Source organism: Syzygium oleosum, unplaced genomic scaffold, assembly GCF_021117445.2.
Source record: "Syzygium oleosum isolate NSW1041296 unplaced genomic scaffold, Sole_v2.1 Sole_v2.28, whole genome shotgun sequence".
Classification (NCBI taxonomy): Eukaryota; Viridiplantae; Streptophyta; class Magnoliopsida; order Myrtales; family Myrtaceae; genus Syzygium; species Syzygium oleosum.
Genome location: NW_026607512.1, coordinates 143,504 through 164,892, shown reverse-complemented (window position 1 = coordinate 164,892; position 21,389 = coordinate 143,504). Strand labels below are relative to the sequence as shown.

Sequence of the window (21,389 nt, the reverse complement as noted above, 5' to 3'; positions counted from 1 at the left end):
CTTTTTGTGAGCCTAAATAAACCAAAGAATTCAACTTTCAAGAGTGCGACTCAAAGATAATTTATTCTTTGACGGATTTCTCCATTATGCAACACGTGGTGTGGGCCGAGTTGCTGCCTCTCGTAGTTTCGTCACGCGATAATACCGTCCATCGGGAGTAGGTAGAAGAGATGGTCGACGAACGATCTTTTTGTTCTCTCTGGTTACATTTTTGTTTGTCTGCTTTTTGTTTCTTGACAAGAAAGTATTGTCGGCTGAATGAGTAGGTAGAGAGTGAACACGACATGTACAAAACAACAGGCTAGGCATGGAAGAGATAATTAGCCGTTCATTAGTGTACCTAATCAGCCGTCATGCAATATTGTCTCAAGCTTGCAACCTCTTCCTGAGGTGTTGTCCTGTGTTCTTTCACTTTAGGAGTCGCTTGACAGAAAGTCATTAGATTCGTTTGCCGCCATCAATATTGGAGAATGGAGATTATAAGAACAAGTTACCTGATCCAGACGGCAAGTAAACGAGAAATCTTGAACGGTTAAATCATCAAATGCATAATCAACTTGTTCAGTCTTTCCAGTCTCGGCGTCAGGATGCATCCATTCTTGTACAGGGCTAAGTTGTAATAAGACATAAAAGCACATTAATCAGCAGAAAAGGGAAAAATCCAGAACCTCGTCATGTATGACTCCAGCAAAATCGAATCTAAAACAAGTGCTAGTTTTCTTTTAGTAGATCAAACGCACAAAAGGATAGATTAGTGACGCTGTCCATTCGGAAATGAACCGTAACCCTGCTTGCAAGAGATGCACTGTGCCTTTCATGTTTAGATTTCACGAATTTGCGGTCTATTTTGTCGGTTTCGGGCAACTTGTTTTTATCGGTGAATATGAACCTTTTTCATCTGAGAATAAACGAATTTCAATGAGCTAGTTATTAATCTTCAAGGGCATTTCTTGTTATTTTTCTCTTCAATGTATGTGGTGTGATATGTCTTGTGCATCATTTTCATATTATATATAGTCGAGCATTCATGGCTTAACTACATTTCTTCATCAGAGCTCGCCAATCAACTTCAAAAACATGGCTGCGACGAGAAAATCCATCACGTTACTTCCTATTGCTCTCGTGACTCTCCTGGCTGTTACTGCTTGCATCGGTCATTTCCTTTTAACCTTCACATAAAACAGCACAAGTATCGTTTGTTTAGCAGATATTTCATCCTTCTAACGTCAAGTTCGCTTACTATTGCAGAATCCAGGACATTTGATAATGAAAGGAAGCTGCAGGTAAGTTCCCCAACTTACTGTCTCCTATGGCTTGTTGTCCTAGTCCCTCTAAGCAGTTTCCTAGAGTCGCACTTCTTTCATCCTCCTGAGAAAAACCTCAAGTAACATGTTTTCTCTTCCAGGAGGCAAAAGAGACCAGTGCTACGTGGTGCATTGCGAAGCCGTCCACCAACAACGATAGGCTTCATGACAACATAGACTACAGCTGCCGCCATAGCGGGGTCTACTGTGAGCTGATTCAACCTGGTGGAAGCTGCTTCCATCCCGACAATGCAGTTTCGCATGCTTCGGTCGTGATGAACCTCTACTATAAAGCAGCGGGGAAGCACCCCTGGGACTGCCATTTCAACGGCTCCGCCATAATCGTAACAGCCGATCCTTGTAAGTGTTATCTTCAATTGTTTTTCATCAACTTCTGTTCACTTGATATACATCTCAAAGAGTTCAAAAGGGAAATTTCTTTTTCTCCCCAACAAGTTGGGGTTCTATATAATATTGGTAATTCAAGAAGTGTTGTCTCTCATATTAGGATTACAAGCTTTCGAACTTCGAAGAAACTCACGACTAAGTAAGCTTTTGGTTTTCTCTGACAGCCACTGGCAATTGCATCTATCCAGTGTAATGGCTACCGATGGAGAGCCTGAGAGTACGAGACAGGAGCAATATGAACTTCAATCTGACAAACCAGTGCCTTAGAGTTAATAATGTTTCTTTTTTCTTGATCATAGTTAATAATGTTTCTTTTTTGTTTGGTAGTGTTAAGGACATGTCTGTCTTCTCATCCAGCTATTGTAGTGGGTTTAAGAGAGGAAAGCTTGGATAGTATGGGCAAATAGGTATTTCCTCAGCAAGTGTTCTCCATTCATACCGATGACATTTGTTATGAAGTTTCACTTGCCATTTTTAACATTTGGGCCAAGCAGTCCTGTATCTGTGAGGTGGCGTGCACATTGCCTCACGAGAGAGAGAGAGAGAGAGAGAGAGAGAGAGAGAGAGAGAGAGAGAGAGAGAGAGAGAGGGCTAAGTGAAGAACTCCATGAGTATATTTGAGGACATCGCTTTGTTTAACAGCTTTTTTTTTTTTTTTTTTTTGGTAAGGTGTTTGTTTAACAGCTTTTAGTTCCAGCGATTTCATAAAAAGAAAAAAAATCCCGTGACACATCGAGAATAACCATATTTGATATGGCAAACAAATTACATATCAAGAAAGGCAAAAAAAGAAAGAAAGAAAGCAAGGGGCATTGCCCATATGCAAATCAGAAACAACATTAGGGCACTCATACTTTGCGAAGACATTGTAGCAGAAACAGGACAAGCAGATTATTCATCTACTATACTCTAGCAAGCATCACCAGCAGCGAACCACGATCGGGGTCTCAAGATTGAGGCTTCTCCCACTTGAGGGGCTTCACAACCTCCCAGGTGAAGTCGGGGTCGTCCCTTCCAAAATGACCGTAGGCGGCGGTCTTCAAGAACCTGCCATTGCCACCTCTCTTGAGGTCCAGGTTAATGGAAATCATTCCTGGCCTGAAATCAAAGCTCTCCTTAACAATCTTCAAAATTTCCCTGTCAGGAATTTTCCCAGTGCCGTAAGTATCGACGAAGACGGACAAAGGTTCAGGAACGCCAATGGCATAGGAGACCTGCACAATGCATCTACGAGCAAGCCCATTCGCTACGATGCTCTTAGCAGCCTGCCTGACGATGTAGGCACCACTCCTGTCCACTTTGGTGGGGTCCTTTCCTGAGAAGGCACCACCACCGTGGGCTCCCCAGCCGCCGTAGGTGTCAATGATGATCTTACGGCCGGTGAGACCCGCGTCACCATGGGGACCACCAATTACAAACCTGCCCGAGGGGTTAAGGTGGAAGATGGTTTTCTCATCGAGGTACTTCTCGGGGATGACAGGCCTAATAACATGCTCTTTGAGATCAGCAGCGATTTCGTCATTCGTGACTGTCTCATCATGCTGGGTCGAGATCAGCACGGTGTGAACACGGACAGGAACCCTGGCGCCATTGTCATTGTAGTACTCAACAGTGACTTGGGTCTTTCCATCGGGTCTCAGCCAGGGGCAAGTACCGTTCTTCCTAACCTCAGTGAGGCGTGCTCCGAGCTTGGTTGCCAGGACATGGCTCAGGGGCATCAATTCAGGAGTCTCATCAGTGGCATACCCAAACATGTGGCCCTGGTCACCAGCACCAATCTCTTCAGGGCGCTTGGTGAGGTGGCCATGGACACCCTGGGCAATGTCGGGGCTCTGCTGCTCAATGTTCACCAGGACCTTGCACTTGTCAGCATCTAGACCGACATCATCAGAGATGAATCCAATGGTACGGCAAGTGTCGCGAACAATCTTCTCGTAGTCGATGTCGCCCTTGGTGGTAATTTCTCCGAAAACCATGACCATGTTGGTCTTCGTGCATGTCTCGCAAGCAACCTTGCTGTCGGGATCCTGGGCGAGGCAGGCGTCAAGCACGGCATCAGAGATCTGGTCGCATAGCTTGTCGGGGTGACCCTCGTTCACAGACTCAGAGGTGAATAGGAAGGTCTCCATTGCTCCTGAGACGCGTAACAGGAAACTGCACGAGTTAAATCTCTAGTCCTATGCTTGTATTTAAGAGAGCTACACTTATATGAAGAAAGACTGTTCAATCAACACCTAAAGACAAGATTTTTTTCAGGTTCCTAAATGCCTTAAAGTTGGTTGATACTTCACCATTTAATGGGATACGATCTTTATACTTTTTCAGAAGTTCTTATCCACCAAAAAGGCAAAACTCCATTAAGAAAACAGGGGAATAGTACCAGATTCTTTAGGCACTACAAGGACGTGAAAGGAATTAGGAATCGAGTATCTACACTGATTCCCCAATAAAGAACTCAACCAGCGAAATCATCGGATGCTCGCATGTTTCTAGATAAACACTGTCCTAGCCTAGGTGGAAAAATTTGATAGAAACCTTTATGAGCGATTAAACAGGACCATTTGCTTTGGATGCATGGAACAATATGACAGATTCTGATCTGATATTTGATATTGCACTTAGATCAGTCACATTCGAACACGAGGAGTTCGGCCTAACACTTCATAAACCCATCTTTCATTATATTTGTAGAAATATTCTTTCTATTTCCTATGCTGCGAAACAACAGCCCGAAAAAGTGGGGTTTTAAGGCACCCATTTGGTAGACTCTCATGGAAAACAACCAATTGACACAGAATACTCCTAGACCCCTCTCAAGTTAACCCAAACAGCTAAAACAGAGGAACGAGATAATAAAAAATGCACTCGAAATCTGCTAGAGTTGACTTCAGTTACACGAGTAAAAAAAAAAAAGCCTTAGCTTAGCAAAAGCCCAAAAATGAAATGAACATTCAGTAAAATACCATACCAAGTGACAGATCCAAAATCGCTAAACAAGCACGTTATGTTCTATAACGAAAAACTTCAGCCAGTCACAGAGATACGCAATTACCAAAAAGTAGTCGGAATTCAAACTCTCAGATTGTGCCTACAAAATTCTAGATCTGCCCAACAAAATGATGCTTCGCGGGGACTTAGACAGGACTTCAAGACACCTCTCGCGCAAGAAAACAAACCAAAAAGCCGACACGACAACGACGACCCAGAACCAAATCCAGCAATCTTAAACCCAAATAACGAAAAAGTTACCATCTTGTATTGCTGCTGCAAGATCTGATGAGATAAGGCACAATGACAGTTAACGTGGAAGCGATGAAGAAAAGATGCTGCTCTCATGCCGTAAAGGCTATGGAGAAGAAAAGGGTACCTGTAGCTAGCGTTGTAGCGTAGGAAAAAATCTGGCTTTGTCCTCCCCCTGTTTTCCCTGCGCGGAGCAACCAGACCGAGGATATGACACAACGACGACTCTGTCCTCGGGCAACCCACGGATTTTATAACAATGGCCACAACCACCGGTTACCGGTCGGGGAGGTTGCGGCTCGTTCTTGCAGCGTTGTAGGAATTCGGGGATCTCACGGCTGGTGTTTCTCGCTGTGCCACAGCCGTCGGATCTTCCCAGTTACTTTAAGAGGTGGGATTGGTTGGGGTTGGTGAGACTGAGAGAGGATGATTGATGACCTCTTCTGTTTCCATATAATTAAAACCGGGGAAAGGTAGGAAAATCTCTTCCTCTCTCTATTGGCTGGCGTTTACCTTCCGGGAGCATATCAGGTTGAAGGTCACCGGGCAACGCCGGTTTCTCACCAACCACGGCCGGTCGCGCGGCTTACCGGCTCGAGCCCGCTGGCTCGGGCCGAGGGTGGATCCCACGGGTGGTCGGATTGACCACCGTCAACATCACGCGACAGCACGACTCGAACACAGCGTGTATTGTGTTAGAGAGGGAAAACCGAACCTAACAAGAAACGACGTTAATGCTTACGAATCAACGCGAATCGATACTCGGTATGGTAATTTTGGTGATGATTGGGCAATTCCGACGCGTCGGCCGACCACGAAGTTGGGGGGTGTGATAGGAATCAGCATCCGCTTCTCAAAGATAGAATCACGTGGAGCAAGCTTGCTCCTTTTCCAGACCTTTGGGTAGCGATGCTGTCCCGTCGTGCGAAATGGCGTGCCCCCCCACGAGAATTATTGTTAGAGGTGGGAGATTATAATTTGACCTGGGCTTCTGATATAAACGCTCCCAAACTTTGATGAATCCGCTTAATTAAGTATGGTTAAGAATAGTGATCTCTGTTTGATGCTAAGTAAAGTGAAAGTGAAAGTGAAAGTTTGTACCAACATCTTCGATTTCACATTAGCTGGGTTGGTCGGTAGAGCATGCTTTTTGGCAGACAGATATAACATGGTGGTGCCATTTTGTCACTGTACTGGACGGTGATGTTGGCAAAGGACTAGTTAAAGTTAAGCAACATTATGAGCAAATACTAGTTTTACTAGTTGTAACTTTGTCATGCTGCAACATTAATAGTACCGCCATCCGATTTAACGACGCCAATCAATCCTATGTATTCTCTTTCTGTGCTCGCGCCTACGACGACATGCGGAATATGACGATGGTCATTTTTAGGAAAACATGATCGTTTATATCCTTTATGAAAATGAATGAACGGAAGTTTTTTCATCATTCACGAAAACATTTAGATATAAATTGTTAATGATAATGAAGACATTTTTCCTTGGCCAATCTTTTCAAGCGATATAAACGATCATTTTTAAGAAAACGTTTTTTAAATCACTTAATTTTCTTGAAACAAACGGAGTTCAACACCGAATCCAATAAAAATCCATTTTTTTCATGGTTGGTCCTTCATCGAAAATTTTTCGTGGGTCGAACCAACCCTTCCTACTCAGCCGGTACCTTCACCTTATGATGTGGTAATAACTTCACCCCGTTTAAAACCCTACCATCTCCCGCGGTTCACAGCGTCCATTGCACGCGATAACCGATCGAATCGCGGCATTCGTCGAACGCATGCCCTTCGACCGAGTCCGGGACCAAAGACGGGTTGACTTTCCACCCCCGTCGGCGATTCTTCTTCCATTCTATCGATACGTAATCCTAATCCGAATCCCTCGCAATGCATCACAATCGATCCCAAAGCTATTCTAAAAAAGGAGATCTTCAAACTATCATGAAACCCACGACACGATTCCCAAACCTTGGAATTCTTCACCCGTTTGCTGCCCAAACGAGGTCAACCGTCCAAGGAGTCAAAAGTCGGACGTTGTTGAAGCACCACCATCGCCTCGTCGTCGGACGCGGGAGTTGGGCCACCAACCCGGAGCGACCGAAACGTCGCCGTCTCAGCCGGTTGGTGGAGCCGCCGCCGCAAGGCTCGGCTCGGCTCCTCCGATTGACGCGGCAACAACTGAAAACTGAAAAGGGGAAGGGGGGGAAAGTGGGGTGCAGTTGGGATTGGCCGAGGCTCCGGCTAGGTGCGGCATCCCGTCAGATCGACCCCGCACCTCCTCCCACGAGCTCGGGCCACCGACACGTGGCAGTCGCCCGGGGTTTGGTGGATGACGTGTCGGTCGGCAGACGAGAAGAACTCGGGAGGAGGAGGAGGGGCTTTTTGCTGAAGTTTCGCCATCCGACTGACTCAACAGCGCATGGAGCAGCCATTGACATTGACAGAGTGGTGGGTCCTATCAAATTGTCCGCGTGGACATCCACTTGTCATTCGTGACGCCATGTCCCCCGTGTGAAACATCTTGTTGTCTTTTTTAATCATCACAGGTAAGAATTCGGGGGGAGGAGGAGGAGGAGGAGGAGGAGGAGGATACCATGTCCTTCATGTGAAACATTTTTTTTTGTTGCCTGAGTTGCGAGAACCCAGGCGACGCCACTTGAATTCATGGGAACTTAGGCAATGTTGCTTGGGTTGCGTGACCCCTCCAGTGGCGGTTCCCGGCCTCCTTCTAGCTCCGGTCATGAAAACCATTGGGAAGATGAACAGTACCGGTGCATAGTGCCAAGATTTTGCATTCTGATAATGCTATTTTCCAAAGGACCTCTGAATCTATCTTGGGCCAAAGGCCTTTTGGAAATACAATTGCATTTCTTCAAAGTTGAGCAAACGACAAACCAAGCGCCTTTTGCATTTAGCCAAGGGACTTTAGAGTCACGAAGTCCATTTGCAATGATAAACCAAACGGGGCCATAGGCAACAAAGTGCAAATGTCGTGTTGTGACCAGCTTGATATTTTTATGTAATGGCATATGCAAAGTCAGCAACATGAAGAAAATGAAAAACAAACAAAACCTTAATCTTGAATCATATGCATTAAGAATTCTCCCCATTGTTCACCGCCCGCCCCACCACCGGCCACTGCCCTTTTCCCCTTATACCACCCCCACCGACGTCAATGATGTCGCTCGCCGTCATGCCGCCCGAATTTGGCGACCATGGCTGCCACGGGCTCAAGTAGCGAGCAGCCGTGAATGCTGCGAGCTCGATCTCGAGTGCTGATTAGAGAGAGCTATGTAGACGGCACATTCATCTTGTCCATTAGAAAAAAAAAAAAGACAAAAAAGCCCGATCGGGTAATTTTCTGGTGGCCTCTAGTCAATGGGAGCATAGTGAAATGGCTCAAGGACGACGAGTGGCGCTTTCAAATTTTGCAAAAACAGAAGGGAGCTCGAGGATAATGGGCTTGGCCTTTTTAGTTGGGCCAATGGGCCGTGATTTGAAAACTCTAAACTTCAATCGAGAGAGCCCAAAAGAAGAGAGAGAGAAGTGCGGTGAGCGTGGATCGAACACGCGACCTTCAGATCTTCAGTCTGACGCTCTCCCAACTGAGCTATCCCCGCCGGTTGTACTTGACCATTCAATATGGATTATTTCAAATAATAAAATAATTACATACATTTCGATTTGAAATGGGAATTTTTTTTTTTTTGGAAGAACATCAAACTCGCTGAACGTACAAATTCCATTTCCGCGCTTACATTAAAAAGGATCCGAATAAAGAGGAAACTTTTGCCGCATTCGAAAGTAAAAAAATCATCATCATCATCAATCCCAGTCTTCTTCAAACTTGGACCAGCTCTTCAAAGGCGTTCATGGCCGAGAGCGGCAAGGCCAACACCACCGCTATCCCCTCCTTCCCTTCCCCTTCCGGGAAGTACACGCACAGCTCCCCTCGCCAGGTCTCCGCACCCGAACTGCGACGGGTCGCCCCACCCGAAGTTCGACATCCCGTAGGCCAGCCGGGTCCGGGAGGAGCTGATCACCAGCGTGCCCACCGACGACAGCTGCGGCTTGTACGTGTCCACGAAGTCCATCCTCGACCGCACGTAGTCCTCGTCCAGCAGCTCCACCGCCTTCTGTATCTGCTCGACGGTGAACGAGATGGGCCCTCTCGCGCAGCTCCCCTACGGAGCAGAGGCTCGCGGCCGTGACCACGGCATTGCCGAAGTAGTGCTCGGGCAGCGGCTCCGTCTCGAACTTGGACCTGAAGTCGGCCATTATGCGGATCTTCGTCAGCTGGTGAGGCTTCATCCCCAGCGCCTCGTTCCGCGCGCGCCACACCAGCGCCGTGACGTCCGCGAAGCTCGTGCAGCTCTTCACCTTTCCCTCGGACACCGCCAGTTTCTTGGCGTCTTCACCTTCCCCTCGGACACTGCCGGTTTCATGGCCACCGCGATCCTGTCGGCGCTGAACACGAAGAGCTTGTGCACCAGGGGCTCCCGCTGGTACAGAAACTCGGTGTCCGACGTGTCGGTGATCTGAACGAAGTCGTCGTAGGGGTGCTTGATCTGCGGCGGCACCCGCGACTTCAGCAGGGTCCGGTTGTGGAAAGGGATGGCAGTCACCGGCTTCCCTCTCGCGATCTGGGCCCACGAGTTGACGAAGTTCATCCCGGAGACGCCGTCGACGAGGCTGTGGCTAATTCCGATGCCCAGGGTGAATCGACCGCACTTGAACTTCGTCACCTGATATTACCATGCACGTTAGGGTTACGGAGAGATGAGTGCGTGTGAGGCAACTACGGTCGCGGCACGAATAATATTTTTATTAGATCTTATATCGTCAGATCTTCGCTTTCCCACCGATCCACCACCATTCATCACTCACTCATAATTCCCTTACAAAGCCTCTTGATATTACACTAAGATCCGACCAGGTTGTAACTATTTGAATTGGGTTTACGAAAAGATGACGACATCTTTCGATACGGGGACGTGTTCGATAATCAATAGTCAACGGTCGACTAGGAAAGTGCACCAATCAGTGATTAAGTTATTGGGGCTCTGTATGGCTACAGCATCGTTGACCCTTTGTATCTTAATATCTATACGGGGAGAGTCGTGTCGAGGGCCCGTTGTTTTAGACACTAACAAGCGGTTTTCGTCGTTCAATCTAGCTAAGCAACCATGCCGAATGTTATGATTTGCTTCATATTCTCTCAAGAGGATAACATTTTCCATGCATTATTGATTTGAATAGAAGGTGCTATTATGAAGCATCTGTGTCTCTCATGTATGTTATTGATGTATAAATATAGCTATGTCAAAGGTACTGCAAAATCAAAAGGGTTGTATTTTCATCCATCCTAGTAAAAATGGAGGATTTGACTCTATAGGTTATAAATATGGACATCACTCACGTGCAAACTTGATTAAAGATTGATGTGGTGATGCTCAAATATTTGTAATGGACCATAATTGGACAAACTATTTTGCAATCAGGAATAGAGGAAAATGTTATGGTTAAAATGAAATACAAAACAGGGTCGGGTTAACTTATGACAAAAAGCTTGGTCTGCACATAGCAAAAAGATCATACATTCACCGGTTAGTTTCATAGCACTCTTTGGGAAACACAGATTTATTTTCCGACAACATCGCAAAAAACCAAAAAATAGAATAAAGTAACATTTTTTAATGTGTTTTTCTCTTAAAAATCCAGCGGTAGAATGAAGTCGACATACTATCCTCTTCACTTTATCGGTAATATAACTACACTTTCTAATCAAATCAACCGTGATCAGAAATCAAAGTGTGCAATGCCACCAAAAAGTTAAATGCACGCCCTTTATGCTTATCATAGATTTTAGATGTATATGTGTCATTTGATCGACTTTGTTGTGGAAATACTTTGTCACTTATGCACGTTAGTCATTTTAAAAATCATACTGCAATTCCTCTGACATGAACAGATAGATCTAGGTTATATATATATATTGCCCAACCTGTACAGTTAATAAGGGTGTTTCGAGTTTGGTTTTGGCCTTGGGATCGGAGTAAATGAGTTTGTTCGTGACATCGGGAGCGGGAACTCGGACGTCACCCAACATCTCCATGTTACAATCGGCCTCCGCCTCCACAAATGCCACGCCCCTCTTGGTCAACTCCACGATGAAGCTTCCTTCCGGGCTGATGGCCATGGAGCCGGTGAGTGGATAGTAGAGGACCAAAACCTTGGACAAAGCCTGTCTGAACACGTCAACGATGTCATCGCCGCCACTCTAGTAGCGGGAGATCATCTTCATGGTGAAGGGAATGGCCTGGTCGAGGCTCGACAGGCAGTAGAACCTGTCGGGGGTCTCGGACTCAGGTTGGACCATGACGGGCTCGAACTTCCGCACGCTCAAGGCGCCGCCGTTGATCGTTAATACCTCCATCGTCACTGTTGAAAAGCCTGCACGTTCATATATACAATTCATGAGACAAAAGCCTACCATAGAGAGGGAGAGAGAAAAAACCCTAGACCCCTAGAAAGAGTTAATTTTCTTGCATTCAATGGACTAAAGTTTGAAGCCACGTACTTAAGCGCACAAACTTAGATATGACAATTTGCAAGGTTGGTTGTTTTCTCAATGCAGGGCAGAGAAGGAAGATCGACTGACTGTTTATATAGACCGATGAAGTAGGTGAAGGACTGACATGTACGCATGACAAGTGGGGGAGAAACATGTCTTGCTAGGAAAATTTGACCAGAAAAATGGTGAGCTGTGAGGGAAGATATGAACAGGTCTTCCTATGGAGATGGATAAAACCAATAGAACTCATACATGTTCATTCACCTGCATAAAAATTAATAAAGAGTTCACCAAGTATGTGAATTTTTATTACATCTACGGTTACCAACTAGGTTTGCGTATGTATGACCAAGTAGCTTAATGAAAATTCACCTAGATGAAATTATCAAACAGTTCACCAAACAATAATGTATGTATGACCGATGAGAAAAAAAAAAAACGTAATTCCTTTATTGTATGGTACGGGCCAATAGCATGAACTCACATATACATTGCGTTTACGCATTCCATTCATCACTAATTCAGGTTCCCATTTGCAAATGCAAAAAAATAAAAGAGAGAATCTCATAGATCCATGCGTGTTTCCATAAAAATTCGGTAAAAGGATGATGTGGTGGAATGTCAATTATCTTATTGCACAAAGCCTTTAAGCTAAACTTAGGTGATTGTCTTACTGGGATGAATATATGTCTTCTCCTACTCTAGTCTCATTAGTTATTTCCTCCATGGGATAGCAACATTTGGCCCCCTCCCCCGCCAACTCTCTCTCTTTCGATAAGTCCTCTATGGATGTCGAGATCATAGCCTTCGCATAAAGTCCTAAGAGTGACATCGAACTCGTCCACCGTTGGCGATGAGCTTGACTTCGGCAACGAGAGAGAGAGAGGGCAACGGTTAGATTCCCGATCGTAATCAATCGAGACATCCAGAGGATCTGTATCGAGAATATTGGGGTGCATAGGAAAAAAAACAAACAAAAACGGGAGGTACTACCCGAATTGTTAGTACATACGTTCCGTCAACTTTCGTTCATAAATCACTTCACATCTCCTATTCTTTAAACCACCATTTTCAACCTTGAGTTTCGGTTCAAGACTTCCAAATTTATTCTATCATTGGCCGATATATACTTATGCCGCTTCGACACCTCAACGTGTCCTTTCCTTAGCCTATCGAAAGGACAGACTTGTTCACATGGCCGGTTGAGGAGGAATATATTATCGTAGGGAGAATCTGGCTAAAAGAATGATAATCTGCGAGAGAAGATAAGAACAGGTCCTTAGAAAATGGAAATGGATTCAACCGATGGAGCTCTTACCTGTTCATTCAGCGCCATTTTTTTTGTTTAATAGCATAATGCACCGTTGACCTGAATAATGTTGACAAAACACTTCACCAGATGTGTGTAATTTTCAATACATGTGCCGTCCTTGAGTAGGTTTGTTTATGTATGTACAGATAGCGTATTGAGCGTTGACCTGGATGGTGTTAGGCTATTAGCTGTACGTATGGTGCGGCCAATACTATGGACTGTACGTATGGTGCGGCCAATACCATGGACCCCCGTAGGGCTAGGCAACCAAACTGGACCGCCTTGAAAATCGGTCCAGCTCCAAGTTCCCGATGGAATTGATCCGGTTCTCGGTCCCAAATTTTTGGAATTGATGGGAACTGGTCCAATTTTTGTTTCCGAGTGAAGAACCACCCAGGAACCGAACCAACTGAACCGCATTTGGAACTGGTTTCATAAAGAAAAAAACCATAGTTTTTTCCTTAGCTATCATCTTTTTCTCTATTCTCTTCAACCTCACTCAGACACTTCACGAATTTCTCTCTCTTGCTCGCAACTCACCTCCTCCTCGCTCGCTCGTGGCTCACCCTCGCTCATTTGAGCCTCGCGATCCTTGCTCGCTCTCTCTCATTCATCTTTTACTTTTATTGGGAAAACTAAATCCCCGAACGACACATTGGAAACATATTCGAAACGAATGCGATTAATGCGGAAAATGTGCCCGATGACCATCAACTTGTATCACCAATCGTACAGGCATATCACACAACGAACATACCCGGTATTGTCACAGATTAAGTGCCACTTTGCGCTTGAGAGTTCTTCGATCGTCTTTCGTAGTCGTTTGCGTTCCGAAGGAAAAACAGAGATTACGTTATGTTCGAAGAAGTGTGTTCTTTTGCATATGGAAAAACACGTTAGTTTTTTCAAGGGGTACCTACTATTTATAGTGATAGGCAAATAACTACCTTGTGGGCCCTTGTGGCTCACGGGCCGGGTTTAGCCCATATTGGGCGGTCCACCCATTATGTCTTTTATCTCCCACTCGCCCACGATGGGCTAAACACAACTCTCTTCCTTGCAAAGTTCATATTGGCAAATAATCCGTGCGATCAGCATACTACGAGAGCTCGTTATTATACATCTGTTAGGAATATATAACAGCTCAAATTGGGCATTATCCAGAGTAGAATTAGTATGCAGTTCCCTAGATTAATCAGTCACATTTTTTATCTCTCTTGATCTCTTTTAGTATCTCGTATATTGTATTCACAATTATGATTTACTCAAAATCATAATTGGTCGACCTGTGAATACAAATATAGAATGTGACATCATAAATGCCCCGTTAGACCGAATTATCATGATCATCGGCAACATCCTAAGATAGCAAACACTGAATAGAAATTTTGAGAATAAGTAAGAGTCGTGAGGACACTTTAATTGAGAAAAACTATTTTCCTCAAGAGTCTCACACGACTTAAAAATTGAGATCATAATTTTTGTCAACTCTTATCGGTCGTCCCATGCATACGTAATATGAAATACGTATTACGGTATTCTCTCATTTTCCAATAGAACGTATGTCTTTACTCTCAATACCGTACAGATGATAGTTTAGACATACTCAATGCCTAACTTAAGTTCACAAATCTACTCTATTCATAAGCGTCTATCAGAACTTACATTTGGCATTAAAGACAGGTAAAGTGAAATATGTGGGTCATTTCACTTTCGGACATAATAATCTATATGTCCTCATCTTAACATTCTGTTAAGGCGATGTCCATGCTTTAAGCTTGGGCTCTCAATTATCACCTAGATAACAAGCTTAAAACTATCTCATCTTTATTCATCATACAGTGAGTAGAGGCGATTACCCGTGTGAGTGGGCTAATCTCTCATCTGTCCGACATACCTTTTCAATATAATGCACTCAGCATCGGCATTCACAAACGTCATACAAACTTATAGGTATTGATAATAACAAACTTCATTAATAGTGAACATTCAGGGAAAATTACAATATTCAGTACATCATATTCTACACAATCCTAGAGATCTCACATGACCATGGAAAACTTCTCTAGGAATCGGCTTCGTCATAGGATCTGCTATCATCCTTTGTGTAGATATGTACTTCACGTTTACTTCCTTTCGTGCAACCATGTCCTTGACATAGTTATATTTGATATCTATATGTTTGGTCTTTCCATGGTACTTGGGATCCTTAGTGTACGCTATTGCTGCTTGGCTGTCACAATAGACCAATATTGGGTTTGCAGCATTCTCAGTAACACCTAAGTGATCCAAAAATCTTCCAAGCCAAATAGCTTCTTGTGCCGCTGCTGATAGAGCCACGAACTCGGCTTTCATTGTAGATAAGGCTACACACTGTTGTTTCTTACTACTCCAAGATATGGCGCCATTATTCAGTAAGAACACGTATCCAGAAGTAGATTTCCTTTCTTTTAAATCTCCTTCCCAGTCAGCATCAGTATAGCCTTCAAGGTGTAGATCACTTTCTTGATAAGTCAGCGCATAGTCGGCACTTCCCTTTAGATATCTCAGAATTCTTTTGACGGCGATCCAATGTACTTGACCTGGATTGGATTGGTATCTACTTACCATTCCAACTGCATAACAAATATCAGGTCTTGTACACATCATAGCGTACATCAAGCTTCCGACAGCACTAGCATATGGAACTTGTTCCATTTGCTTCTTTTCTTGTGAAGTCTTAGGACACATTCTGTCGCTTAATGCTTCGCCCTTTGCAATAGGAGTATCTATTGATTTACAGTCTTGCATACGGAATCGCTCAAGGATTTTATTCACATACGTCTCTTGTGCTTCTTTTCTTGTGAAGTCTTAGGACACATTCTGTCGCTTAATGCTTCGCCCTTTACAATAGGAGTATCTATTGATTTACAGTCTTGCATACGGAATCGCTCAAGGATTTTATTCACATACGTCTCTTGTGAAAGGGATAGGGATTTTTTTGAGCGATCTCTTGAAATCTTAACTCCAAGAATGTATGCAGCTTTACCCATATCTTTCATCTAAAAATTGGAAGATAACCAATTCTTGACTGTATTAACAAACTCCATACTGCTTCCAGCAATTAGTATATCATCAACATATAATGATAAGATCACAAATTGATCTTTGGATCTTTTGATATACACAATTGTCTTCACTAATCATTACAAAATCATATGCCATTATGGCATTGTGAAAACGTATATACCATTGTTTCGAAGACTGCTTAAGGCCATATATCGACCTCAATAGTCGACACAATTTGTGCTCCTGGCCTTTTGTAATGAAACCAACAGGTTGTTCCATATAAATTTGTTCCTTTAATTCTCCATTGAGGAATGCAGTCTTTACATCCATTTGGTGTAATTCAAGATCCATACTAGCTACTATTGCCAGAATAAGGCGAATAGAGGTAAATCTAACCACAGAAGAAAAAGTTTCTTCAAAGTCAACTCATTCCTGTTGATTATATCCTTTTGCCACAAGGCGAGCCTTATACCTCTCTATTGAGCCATTAGCCTTACGCTTTATTTTGAGAACTCACTTGTTCCCAATGGCTTTGCGTCCTTTTGGAAGGTCAACCAATTCCCAAACTTGGTTTGATCTTAATGACTCAATTTCTTCTTCCATTGTATGTATCCATTTTTCCTTATCAGGGCACATTTGAGCATCGTTCACATTCTTCGGCTCATCTTCATCTTGTGGGGCGATCATGAAAGCTTCTCCTTCAATGTCAAAACGTCGACGGGGAATCCTATTACGACTTGACTGTCGTATGGAATGCTGTACTCCTGATGATTCACCACGTTCCATTGCGCTTCCACTCGAATTAGATAACGGTGGTGTCGTCTGTTTAAGTGGTTGCAATTGAGACTGGGTTGCATTCAACTCTCCATTTGTCACAATGCTCCCACTAACTTCACTATCACGATCCACAGATTCGTATAGTGAGTAATCTCCACCTACTTCGCCCTTTTTAGGAAATTCATTCTCTAAGAATGTGACATCCCGTGATTCAAATTCAGTTATACTTTCGCTTTCTTGCTCACCTATGAATACATATCCTTTTGAGTGCTCTGAGTATCTTATAAAAAAACTCTTTTTGCCTCTTGGGCCTAATTTTCCATACTTGTGAGAAGACTCACGAGTATAGGCAGCACAACCCCAAGATTTTAGAAAGCTTAAATCAGGCTTTCTGCCTGTCCATAACTCATATGGAGTAGAAGCAACTGATTTAGAAGGCGCACGGTTAAGTATGTAGGTAGCAGTCAACAAAGCATCACCCCAAAAAGTGATGGGCAAGTTAGCTTGTGCCATCATTAACCTAACCATTTCCATTAAGGTTCTGTTTATTTTTTCCGCAACACCATTTTGTTTAGGAGTATGTGGAATAGTCAGTTGTCTTTCTATTCCCTTTTCATCACATAAATTTCTGAACTGATCAGATAGATATTCTCGACCTCGATCGGTTCTTAATGCTTTTATTTTTTTGTCTAATTGATTTTCCATTAAGCTCATAAATCTTTTAAAGCAATTTAAAGCCTCGAACTTATGAGAATCAAATCGACATGTCCGAATCGAATATGATCATCAATGAATGTGATGAAATAAACAGACTCATGCATTGCTTTTACATTCATTGGACCACAGATGTCAGTATGGATTAATTGCAAAAGAAATTCAGCTCTTGTTCCTTTTCCAAATGGTTTCCGCGTTGTTTTTCCTTCTAGGCAATATTCATATATGGGCAAATCAACCTTTTTAATATTGCCCAATAAGCCATCTTTAGCCAATCGATTCATTCTTTGTTGGCCAATATGACCAAGTCTAGCATGCCACACATTCACATCATTCTCATAAGAATAAGATGATGTAAATAAGGAATAACTAACATTAACTTCATAATAGTTAACATATAATACAATGAAACCATCTAAAAAATATCCGGAATCATAATAACTTGTACCTAAAGACAAGTCTACACCATTGTTATGGAAGTTTACATTAAAATCAAGTCTAACTAAAACCAACACCGAAACTAAGTTCCGACGAATCTCCGGAGCAAATAGCACATCATGTAGGAACAATGTACGTCCACCGCGCATAAGTAGTTGACAGGTGCCAATGCCTTTGACCTCTACTCTTGAATTGTTCCCCACGTATATCCACTTCGTTCCTTGTGGAATTCGTCGGAACTCCACAAAAGCTTCTTTGTCCTTCGCTACATAGTCTGTGGCTCCCGAGTCTTTTTTGGCTCGCCACAATCGCGAGCAAAGTGACCCTTCTTTCCACAGTTGAAACATTTCACTCTTGAAATGTTGTTCTTGAAATGACGCTTTCCTTTCTCCCGTTGGTTGTGCCTCGGTTTCTTCCCTGAAGGACTTGCTCCCTTGCCTTTCCACTTCTTTGACTCAGCAGGGTGCTTCCTCTTGGAGCCCGAAACTCCATGCGAGTTAGAGCTAGCAAAGTAAATATCAGTTTCTGGCTTAGCCGCCATGAGGCGATCCTCTTCTAGTTCAAGATGCCGCATAGCATCCTTGAAGGTCTTGATACCCTCATTGTGGGTCAAATGGATCTTCATGTGCTCCCAGCTTTGAGGCAAGGAGCGGATTACTGCCTGCACCTGCTGTTCATCAGTGAGTATGTGGCCTAGTCATGGCCACGGTTCGGAACCGGCGGTTCCGGTTTGTGGCCATGTATGAACCGGCCGATTCCGGGCCGGTTCCGGTTCCGGTTCCGGTTCCTGCTGGTTCCGGGCCGGTTTCGGTTCCTGTTCCGAGCCGATTCCGGGCCAGTTTCGGGCCGGTTCCGGTTCCGGGCCGGTTCCGGTTCATAATTTAAAATTTTAAGAAATAAATTATGAAATAAAAAAATAATGAATTATTAAATTATGAAATAATGAATTATTCAATACAAATTGTAATCAAAATGTAAATTGTAATCAAATTTGGGGACAAAAAGAGAGAAAGAGGGGGCTTGAACTTAATAAATTATCATTAAGTGCCTTACAATTCGTTACAATGATCTATAAAAAAAAGGAGCACAATATATATGCCCTAAAATGACCCCAAAACCTAAGCCTATCCGAACCCCCGCATTCCGTGCGTAGGGGTCACATGTCGTCGGATTATACTTCGATTTCCCTAAGCTCACGTGGGCGTGCCGGGTATGAGAAACAAGGGTCCCCGAAATATTTGCCAACTCCAACAGTTCTTTTACCCTCAGTCGTCGCTACCCGTTCCAGTACGGGTACCGGTAGCGGTGGTATCTCCGTCGTTAAAGAATTCGGATTCATTATTCCGATCTATCTCTTGTTGTCGGTATTAAGCCTTCGTCCAATCATCGACACAAGCTTGAGCCTTCACTGATTCTGGAGCTAATCTTGAACAATGTTCGTCCAAAATATTACCTCCGGCACTAAATGCTTGTTCGACCGTTACTGTGGAACAAGAGGTTGCAAAAATTTGTTTTGCAATAAGAGAAATGATTGGGTATTGACTTGCGTGCCTCTTCCACCAATCCAAAATTAAAAAACCTGTACTACCTTCGGATTCAGTAAACTTAAAGGAAACGGTTAGATAAATCTCTAATTCAGAAATATTTCCTATTACTCCCTTTTGCTTTTTTTTATCTATGTAATAAAAGTTGGTACCCTCTACTAATTTTACCTGTATTCTCACTTTGTATCTTGGTAGATTGAGAAGATCCAATATCACCTAAATTATATTTAGTATAAAATTTATTATATAATTCTATTACTACGTTTTTAACCTCACTTAGTATGGTTGTAACATTTACCGTATCATAATGTAAACATTGATAATACATATGCAAATAATCACTTAAACCATCTAATTTGCAACGTGGATAAAAAACACAAGCAACTAAATAAATAATGGGAATTTCGCTATAATAATGTAGCCACTTCATTTTCATTGTTACTATAGTATGTTGTAATTCAACATCATTTTCATATTCCTAAAAAACTCCGACAATATTAATACACTCTACTAAAATAAATGTGTAGTAGGATAATAAACACCGGACAAAGTATAAGTTGCATCATTAAAAACCTTTAAAATATCTAATTTTTTTTTGCAAATACCCCACTCTTGTGGGTATAAATTAATCTGAGGTATATTATTAGAAATGAATGCACATAATAAATCTTTATATGCAAAAGATTCACTAAACAAGTGGAAAGTAGAATTCCAACAAGTTGGAACATCTCTTGGAAATTTTTTTGGCTTTTTGTCATTTTCTTTACAAAATCTACCCCATTCTTTCATTTTTTGGGGATGTTTCCATAAAAATTGAATCGCCATTTTTATTGATTCAAGAAAAATATCAAGAGTCTTCAAACCATCTTGTACACATAAATTTAAAACATGACAAGCACATCTAACATAAAAAAAATTTCCGCCAAAAGCGGGTTTACAAATATTTTCTAAATCGGCAATTGAAGCTGTATTTGCCGCGGCATTATCAAAACCAATTGAAAAAATTTTGTTAAGCAAATAATATTCTTCTAAAATTTGCCTAATTATTCTATAAATATTATTTGCCGTATGCTTACTATCGAAAACTCTAAATGCAATAACTCTTTTTTGAATATTCCAATCGTCATCTATCCAATGACATGTTATGCCCATGTAAGAATGAATTTGCCAATGATTACTCCAAATATCACTACCTATATGCACACATCCATTAAATTGCATAAAAAAGTTTTGTAAATCTTTTTTTCCATTTTTGTAAAGATCTTTAATTACTCGTTTAAGTGAATTTCTAGGAACACGTTTTGCTTGTGGAGCACATGCTTTTTGTACAAATTGATTAAAACCAAATCTTTCTCCAAAATTAAATGATAAATGCTCAACGGAAACAAATTTACCTAATTCTTCCTTATAAGTTTTTTCATTAAAACGAAATAAAGGGGAAGTGTTAGGATTGACGTACCCGAAAATTTGTTGTTGCCTGATATCGATTCCAGCTTGGGTTGGATGTTTGCTCATAAGATGCCGTTTGAATGTTCCATATCCTTGTCCACCTGCATATTTATATATTTTCCCACAACGTTTTCAAATTATATCATACTTTTTTTGACCAATATCAAACCTTTCCATTTTCGTGAAGTGATCCCAAATGTCAGATGTAAGTTCCCGCTCCACCTCCTTTGTTGTAGACATTTCGGCAGGAGGATGAAGACTTTCTTGCGTCCGGACGAGCTCCACATCGGGGAAAATGTTGATTTCATCATCTTGAAAATCTCCATAATCACGAGGATCAAAAGAATGATGGGATTCCGTCATGATATTCTTACATTTGCCAGTTAGCACTCGACTTCCACTTGCCATTTTTTGAGTGGATTGAGAGAATTGAGCGGATTGATTGGGAGAATTAAGAGAGAATTGCGCGGATTGAGAAAATTGAGAGAATTTAAGAGAATTTGAGAGAATTTAGAGTATTGAGAAAATTTGAGAGAAGAGAATTTGAGAGTATTGAGAGAATTT

General features: G+C 42.6%; 2 protein-coding genes, 1 non-coding gene and 1 pseudogene across 3 annotated transcripts; 1 reads left to right on the top strand and 3 right to left on the bottom strand.

The window, feature by feature from the left end:
• The first annotated feature begins 1,030 nt into the window (after nucleotides 1–1,030).
• Nucleotides 1,031–2,215, top strand: LOC115680655 (major pollen allergen Ole e 10-like). The gene is made up of 4 exons (XM_056303688.1): nucleotides 1,031–1,153; nucleotides 1,249–1,283; nucleotides 1,406–1,664; nucleotides 1,877–2,215. The coding sequence occupies exons 1-4, from the start codon at nucleotides 1,078–1,080 to the stop codon at nucleotides 1,903–1,905; spliced, it is 399 nt and encodes a 132-aa protein (XP_056159663.1). The 5' UTR covers nucleotides 1,031–1,077; the 3' UTR covers nucleotides 1,906–2,215.
• Nucleotides 2,216–2,412: 197 nt separating this feature from the next.
• LOC115680653 (S-adenosylmethionine synthase 5) lies at nucleotides 2,413–5,236 on the bottom strand. The gene is made up of 2 exons (XM_056303626.1): nucleotides 5,080–5,236; nucleotides 2,413–3,846 (listed from the first exon to the last, which is right to left on the bottom strand). Exon 2 carries the CDS (start codon nucleotides 3,839–3,841, stop codon nucleotides 2,660–2,662), a length of 1,182 nt encoding a protein of 393 aa, XP_056159601.1. The 5' UTR covers nucleotides 3,842–3,846; nucleotides 5,080–5,236; the 3' UTR covers nucleotides 2,413–2,659.
• Nucleotides 5,237–8,516: 3,280 nt separating this feature from the next.
• TRNAF-GAA (transfer RNA phenylalanine (anticodon GAA)) lies at nucleotides 8,517–8,589 on the bottom strand. Its single transcript has one exon. It is a non-coding gene; the product is annotated as a tRNA-Phe (tRNA).
• Nucleotides 8,590–8,810: 221 nt separating this feature from the next.
• Nucleotides 8,811–11,414, bottom strand: LOC115680756 (omega-hydroxypalmitate O-feruloyl transferase-like; annotated as a pseudogene).
• Nucleotides 11,415–21,389: the final 9,975 nt, after the last annotated feature.

Coding starts and splice junctions, on each gene's coding strand:
- LOC115680653 (XM_056303626.1), bottom strand. CDS start 3,841: ATGGAGACCTTCCTATTCACCTCTGAGTCTGTGAACGAGGGTCACCCC.
- LOC115680655 (XM_056303688.1), top strand. CDS start 1,078: ATGGCTGCGACGAGAAAATCCATCACGTTACTTCCTATTGCTCTCGTG. Junction 1,284..1,405: donor ATAATGAAAGGAAGCTGCAG/GTAAGTTCCCCA, acceptor TTTCTCTTCCAG/GAGGCAAAAGAGACCAGTGC. Junction 1,665..1,876: donor AATCGTAACAGCCGATCCTT/GTAAGTGTTATC, acceptor TTTCTCTGACAG/CCACTGGCAATTGCATCTAT.